Raw genomic sequence first — 8,424 nt, forward strand, 5'->3', positions numbered from 1 at the left:
GGCACGTTTGTGCATATTTATTTTGACACCTAACGTGGTTCTGTTAGTGGTTTGAACATAATGTCTTATCATCGCTAAAATAAAAAATATATATTACAGACTGAATAGTGTATAAAGTTGAAGCTGAAGGAGCATGGAGACAGCACTATAGGATTTTAAGCTATAAAATACGAATGTGTAACTTAATTAAAAATTAAATGGTAACTTTCAAAACTAAAAAACCGTAAAATACTAAAAATGTTTGAGACAGTTTGGAGTGAAAAAAGCGTTCGGGACCCGTTTAGAAGTAAGGCAGAGTAGTAAGACACAGTAAGAACGTGCGTAAATGTGCCCCGATGAAAATGCGTAAACGTGCCCCGTCGTCAAGTTTGGATTAATTTTTTACGTGCAAAAAATTTAACAACATTTCAGTTCATACAAATCCAATTGTCAAAAAAAAGAAAAAAAAAAGATAAATTTCAGCTATTTTTTATATATTTGTTTTTTTTTTTAAACTAGAATTATTTATTCACGCAATAAGCTTTCAAAACGTTCAACAAAAAATTTACTCAACTTGGTAGAAAACAGATTATTCTTTCTGCATGCTGGACCGAAGCTCGACTATGCTCAAAAACTTGTGAGAATATTTGCTAGGGAGTAGCATCAATTTCTTATGACTGTTGGCTCTCTAGTTATAATTCGTTTTGGAAAAAGGGCACTGCGTAAACGTGCCCTGGTCTACTCTATTTATTCGATTTCAAGTATAATTAATGCATGGGATTAAGAATGAAAATCAAGTTGGAGAAGTGCTCAGTATGAAGTAGGAACAATATCGAGCAAAATACACAATATATGGGGCAAATCAAGTTTATTTTTCTTTAGAAAAGGAAGAATGGAGAAATATAAATGAAGATGAGAAAATGGTGCTGTGTATGTTCATACTGCGCAAGGTCTTCAATCTTTAAATGAACAGGTGGTGTCAAAAATGCCCAACATTGGCTCATATAGACTTGATGGCAGTTGAAAATAAGAAAATTAATGGCTAAAGTGCATGTAGTTTCTTTATAAAGTGTAAACAATTGTTTTCTGATGCTATTTTTGTTGTACCCCATCATCCCGAGAAAACAAACTTTTTCCGTTTTTTTTTCCAAAATTAAACTTAATAGCTAATTCATAGATAAAATTTCTGTTCAAATCTTTCCAACTGATGTGAGATTCATTCCAGAATCCTGAATTTTACTTTTTGATTAAGTTTATTATTTTTTTTCTTAATAAAAACAAAAGACGCCCTGTATTCGGTGCTTTTACCATAAGTTTCTTGAACTGGCACAGACAAAATTTCAAATTTCAGTTTTTTATAAGGATTACTCAAGCACTGCTTTAAAAATTGAAGAAAACATTTTTTCTTTCAGTATTAAAGAAGTATACTATATTTTAGTATTAAAGTAGTATATTATATTTCAGTATTAAAGTAGTATATTATATTTCCGTATTAAAGTTGTATATCATTTCGTTAGTAGTTGAGAAATTAAAGAGGGGATAAATATTTCATAACTTCTCGAATTTTCTGTTCATGTGTTTCTGTTCATAGAGTAAGTCGGGGTATCATGCCCCGTCAGATAAGGCTCCCCAGTAACCGTGTTTCACAATTTCAGCAATAGTAGCCACTCGTGTAGAAAATTTTAAAAGTATTTGTGTATAAAGTATTCACTACTTTATACACAAATACAATACAGCCATTTTCAGTGAATTTTTAGGGGTAATTACAGCGTTATAGCAAAGTGAAAAATAAGAGCGACACTTTTTAACACTTGATCTAAGTTAATATTTTAAAGAATTTTTGTTAAAGCAACTAGCGTTCCATTATTCTGTTAACTTATCTGTTTATACAGTAAAAGAACATCATAAAGAAGTCTCTTACCGTTGATTGCAGCAAAATTGGATTGATGTTTGAACAAGAGGTGGTGAGGCGATTAATCTTGACAAAAAGGTTATATGCCCCACTTGATTACAGATTATTTGCCCCACTGATGACTCAACAGGGTAATGTGCCCCACATTGAATATTATTTACTTGTGTTGATATAAAACCAAGAATTACCTTTATTTATTTTCTTTTGTCAGAAAACAATAGGATCGCATTCGTATCTGCATTAGAAAGTTTTTATTTTTGAATGTAAAAAGAAATATATTTGAGTACGTTTAGTAACAACATTAAAAAAAAAAAAAAGCTTACAAAATGTTTGAAAAACTGAAAACTAAGACGAAAATTATTCTACCATAAAAATGTTTTACTGCTGGTATAGATAAAATATTTTGATGCAAATGATCATTATTAGGGTTAAATATTTCGATAACGTCTCAGAAACACAGATCATTATTAAACCTTCTCCACAGGAGTTAAAGTCACGATTTAAACGCTATTTAGCTTTGAATCAATATGAATGAAGTTTGTAGTTTCACCATCACTCATAGCACCGAATGGATAAAAATATGATAAATATGTAATTTAAAGTATTAAAAAGCACGTGGACGGAAAATTGAAAATGAGAGGGACAGAAGAGAGGAAAAAAAAAATGAAAGCGTGAGAATTTTACGATGGAGAAATTTGATAAACATCAGAAATAAATGCCAAAAGGATTTGCAAACTTAAAAGTTACGTTGCACCAGGGAAAATAGGAAAATATTTCAAAAAATGTTTTGAATTTTGGAAAAAATAGCAGCAAAATTTGAAAACGTGGGAAATATCAATTGACAGCAAAATCTGAATGATAAATAAACAGATAAAATAAACAAGAAACAACAAAATAACAAAAATTGTCTGTTATGTTGGGAAATTTCTCGATGAGGATCTATGCTTCAAGTGGGAGGGGGGGAGGTAAATAAAATGTTGTTGTATGTTATAGATTAAAACATTTCAGCCTACTATTTAAAGTTATCAGCACTTTGTGAAACATTTACTACGCACATCTTACGTCAAACCTTGCAACTAATGATATTATATGTATGTATATAGATAGACATGTAAATATACATACATATAGCATATGAATGTATGTGCGTGTGTGTGTTGTTTGAAAAGATCGCAGTTTTTTCTGTGTTAAGCGAGTCCTGAAGAAGGAAAATATTAAGCTATTTTCTTTGTACTTTTGATATTAAATTAGCTTTAACAAAAAAAAAAAAAAAAAAGAAAGAAAGAAAGGAAAAGAAAAGAAAACGTAATCTTGTAATGAAAAATCTTTTCTTATAGTAATATGCAATTATTTTTCTGGTTGTAAAGACGAAAAAGATTCAATTTGCTCCCAGGTTTCATCATTTCATCAAATCATTTGGAACACGTTATATATATATATATATATATATATATATATATATATATATATATATATATATATATATATATATATATATATATATATATATATATATATATATATATATATATATGCGTATATATTAAGATATATAGTTGTGACCATACTGATTATCTAATACACCATTATTGAAAATATGCTGTTTTTTAAGTGATAATATTCAATGATTTCTAACAGTTTTTAACATAAAATGTGGAAGTACCTCTCAAATGAGAAAACTAATCCTCCTCTCCAACTTTAATGAATACATTGAAATAAATGTGCTTTTCGCATGATAAACATCCATTCTCTCCAAGCTTTAGACAAATCAAATCTCTTTTTTTTTTCTGCCGAATTTTCTTTGTATGTGTTAATTTAATGAGTATATGTTTTGTGAGGAAAACATCAACAGTTTATTGATTACAAACGAGGTGCAGCCTAGGTAAGAGCATGGTGTATCGAGTGTGTAACATTGATTCAAAAGGATGAGAGGCGGCGGAGGATAAGCATCCCAGTACGGACGTACCCGCGACAGGTTGTTGCTCATAGTGATAAAAAAAAAAACAATTGAGAGTGAAAAGCTGTAGATCGGCTTCCAGCGCGGGATTTCTCTCACCTGACAAAGCAATCCATAGCGTCGCCTTTGAGAGGGGGGCGAGCAGGGGGGCCAAGGGCTTGCTCAGGCTGCCTCGGAGCATCCGTGCACGCCGAAGATTCGAGCACAGTTTCGAGTCGAGAGACTCAACTGCGACTCGTTGCCTCGCTCCAGATGACGCACGCGGGGAGTGGCAGTGCGCACGCGCTGCCCGGCGGAAATCGAAATTTTACTGGGAAGCAGGGGCTAAGAGTGCTTTTTTCCACGTTGCCAAAGCCATAAATCAAGCACTTCGACATGCGTTCCTCAATTACCTGAAGGAAGCGAGTTTAATATTCCCTTAATTCCCCTGCAGTGCATTGGCGTCCGCAAGGAGGGGTATTTGCATTTATCAGAGAAATTTGGAAACGTTTCCATACAGGAAAACTGTAGAAACGCACAAAAGATGATGAGTTTGTTAAGTTATTTTTCTTTATTGATAACTAACCAACAAAATTATTTTATTCAAATACATGGAGAAATAATGAAATATATACTATAATTTAACTTGCTAAAATTGTTATTCATAACTGCTAAATAATTATCTTCTAAAATACTAACTATAAGAGGAAAATTGTGAAAACTTGTCCTCCACTAGAAAAGCATTCTGAATCATCGGGAGGAATTGCGTGTAATATTCCCTTAACTCCTCTACAGTGCTTGGGCGTCCGTAAGGAGGAGTATTCGTTATTATCGAAATTTTTTAAAAATATTTTCCAAACAGAAAAATTATGAAATAAACTATGATTTTGTCGCATTATTTTTCCTTATTAGTAACTAATCACCTTGAAAAAATATTTTGTACAGCTGCATTTAAAAATAATGAAATATGTATTGTAATTTAACTTGTTAAAATTGTATTGATTACTAATAAATGTAATTATCTTTTAAAATAACTTTGAGAGCAGAATTTTTTAAGTGTTCCCCAGTGGAAAATATCCTCAATGACTGGTAGGGAGTGTGTTTAATATTCCTTTTTGGCAGAGGAGAGGGCATTTGAATGATTCAGAAAATTTTGTAGCATTTTGCAAAAAGAAAAAAAAAGGATGATATGATAAAGGACATTAATATATGAAGAATGCTAAAGGACATTGATACCGATACATTATTATTCATTATTGATATCTAACTCTCGTAAAGAATGATTAAATGTATACAACAAATTAACTTTTTTAAATTGTTTTTCGGAATGGATGAATGATTATATATATATATATATATATATATATATATATATATATATATATATATATATATATATATATATATATATATATATATATATATATCCTAAAATAACTTTAAGAAGAAGAGTTTACGTAGTTTTCTGTTTTCTACACTGTAAAACGTTTCCTCGTTTCCTAAAAGAAGTGCGCTTAATGTTTCTCTTATGGCTTTAACTCCCCTAAAATGCACATCCCCACAAGGAGAATTCTCTGTGTCGTTCAGAAAATGTTATTTATTTTCCAATAAGAAATACTAAGCAAGTGCACAGAAAAAGGATGAAATAAAAGAAATTAACTTTTTTACATTCATTATTTGTATACAATAGTCTTGTAAAAATTCGTACAAGTGCAAAGAAAAATAATGCAATACATACAATAATTTCCTATTTAATTATTATTATTCCCAATTTAGGTCACAACAGTTATTTTCGATAATAACTTCAACGGAAGAATTTAAAAAGTGTCCCACACTGAAAACATATGTTTAAATAAAATCAAAAGAAAAAATATATATTAATTTAAAAAACTCGTCATCGTTAAATACAATAATTACCTCGTACGATAGCTTTAAAAGAATTTTCGTAAATGAAGATTTCATGCTGAATGGTTCCAATTAGAAGAAATTCAGCACACACCCTTGGAACTGAGGACATTTTCGAAGTAAAGGAATGAACTTTCGGCTGAACTCAACAATGTATTTATGCATTAATTGTCATCATTATGTTTTTATGAGGTGATTGGTGCAAGGAAAAGTCTGTTGAAATAACAATAATAAATTAACTTTAAAAAATCGTTATTAATAACTTAATTATCATTTAAAATGATTAAAAAATAATTTAATATATCTTTCAACGGAGAAAATTCATCAGACTTCCATGTGATAAAACTCTTAAAATTAAAAATAAATAAATAAATAAAATAAAAATAAATAATAAAAAATAATAATATAACGAAACTTTAAAGAGCGTTGATTTCAAGTGAGAGACAAGTTCTAAGGATTAAACGACAGCCCATTGGCTTTTTCCTCTGATAAAAACAAACTAAGCATTAATAAAGCAGGACAAGAAGATAAGTCAAAGGTAATTATATACTAATGCTTCTATTAAGGTTGTTTATCTAAACTAGTTTTTCAAGAGCCAACATAAATCATTTCCTTCTACAGTTCTGGAAAAAAAATGTTTATGTCTAAAATGGAGATTTCTTTCCAAATTTCAAATCTGTGACGTCACTAAATTCATCCCAAAATTCTTCAATCAAAATTCATCTAGCATGCAGATTTGATTATGATATTACGTACCTTGCGATTGTATTAAAAATATACAGATAACTGTTTCATGCCGAAAAAAATTCAATTAAAGAATAGTTCAATCTATCTACCCTTGGCTCTATAAATGAAAATTTTATGATTTGAAATGTCCCCTTTGAGTTTCGATTGAAGTAAGATTTAGAGAAAATATTTCTTTTTCCACATCCTATATTTATCTTCTTGAGGAGATTTCAAGTTTTCTACGTTTTTATTCTTGATTCTATAAACTACTTATTGATTATGATGAAGGAAGAGAACGCTCTCAGCGAGAAATTTATTTTTAAAACGCTCAGAAACAACATTAGAGCTTCAAAAATTATATAAATATCTAACTAATACATAGATAATTTGGATAGTAAAATTAAATTGATAAAATTACTGCTAACAATTTTGCAAAAGGTAATGAAATAAATAGAAGTAAATAAATCAATGAAAAGGAAAAAGATAGTTATTGGAATTGAATGGAAATCATCACTTCTCATAAGGCTTGAGTAAGAACAAACTACATGAAATATTAATGTGAGAGAAATAAACTAGGGCAACAGTGTCATTGCACCGCTTGTTTTCAAGCGTGATTCGCATTGTTAGCACAACGCTTCAACCACCTGAACCAATGGACCTTCCTTTTGGGATGCTATACATTAAAGCAATGCTTGATGAAATAAATGTAATAAATAAATCGTTTTTTTTTTTTTTTTTTGGACGAAACAGCAAAACTTTATTTTTCACCAAAAGCGGCGAAAATATTTTTTAAAATGATGCTTTACTTATGAAGTTTGATAAAGAATTGAAAGGTATGTGTTCCCAAAAAATAAAAAACACCTTTGATTAATAATCCATGTGATAAATGAATAGAAAAACCTTTTGTATTATTGATAGTGAGAAAATTATGAATAGAATTCTGTGGAAAATGAAGGACTCCAGTAAAATATTCAGGAGAAATATATTGCTACGTCAACGCCAACTCAGCGTGGAAGTAAACTAGCGGTTTCTTCTCGATTAGTAGATATTATACAGTAGATCATACTGCAAGATATTTACTTTTTTTATGAGTCATAATTTTTTTCCCCTCTTATTAATACATACTTTGTTCACTTTTTATAGTTTTGAAATGCTGGAATATTTTTACTATGCATTTCATTTTTTTCATCTGATTTTATGACTTGTTTTCTTTCTCCAAGATCCAACCTTCTCTCATCTAGTTTGCTAATCAAATAAATATTTATTCCAAAATAATAGGTAAATATACAAAACATGTTAGGATTATCTTCCCTGCAAAAATATTATTTAAATCAATATTTTCCTAAATGAATTTCTTTTATTCCCTCATGGAGTTTCCAAAAATTATCCTCACAAATAAAGATTAAACAATGTTAACAAAGCGCTACAATAAAGTGTACTACCATAATGAAGTAATTTAGGGTAGGTAACAATAAAGGTTGTCATGTGCTAAATGGTACACTAGAATTAGTAATTTCTCCTTATTGAGTTTCCTCATTAGTTATATCCAAAAATATAGATAAAAGTATTACAAACACGATGGTATAGGGTTGCCTTTGCATAAGTAGACTTGTCGCGATTTAAAGTTTCAATAATTGAGTGATTTTGCAGAAACCCTGAAGATTACTTGCAAAAATATCTTTAAAAATTAGTTTTGCAGAAAATTTACAAAATTTCAGCAGTTTTTCTAAAATTAGATGTCGAATTGAATTTCCTGCAAATGACGCTTATTCGGCTCAAAACTTGACATTTTAGTAGGAAAGAGATTGTGGGATGCTTTTACAAAATTTCAAATACCTTCAAGTTTTGGCAACACAATATTCTTGAATTTGCCTTTGCAAATTCAAGGCGTAAGTGATCTCAAGCTTCATTAATTGAGAAATTTTTCAGAATTTCTGAAAATATCAAATTACAGAAGTAATTTTGC

At 29.9% G+C, this 8,424-nt stretch overlaps 1 protein-coding gene across 1 annotated transcript in view; it reads right to left on the reverse strand.

The window, feature by feature from the left end:
* Positions 1-4,071, reverse strand: part of LOC129231631 (protein quiver-like) — a 59,299-nt gene extending 55,228 nt beyond the window's left edge. The window contains exon 1 of the mRNA XM_054865995.1: positions 3,948-4,071. Coding sequence (XP_054721970.1) covers positions 3,948-4,029 — 82 coding nt within the window. The 5' untranslated portion in view covers positions 4,030-4,071. The remainder of the gene's footprint in view (positions 1-3,947) is intronic.
* Positions 4,072-8,424: the final 4,353 nt, after the last annotated feature.

Source organism: Uloborus diversus, chromosome 10, assembly GCF_026930045.1.
Source record: "Uloborus diversus isolate 005 chromosome 10, Udiv.v.3.1, whole genome shotgun sequence".
Lineage (NCBI taxonomy): Eukaryota > Metazoa > Arthropoda > Arachnida > Araneae > Uloboridae > Uloborus > Uloborus diversus.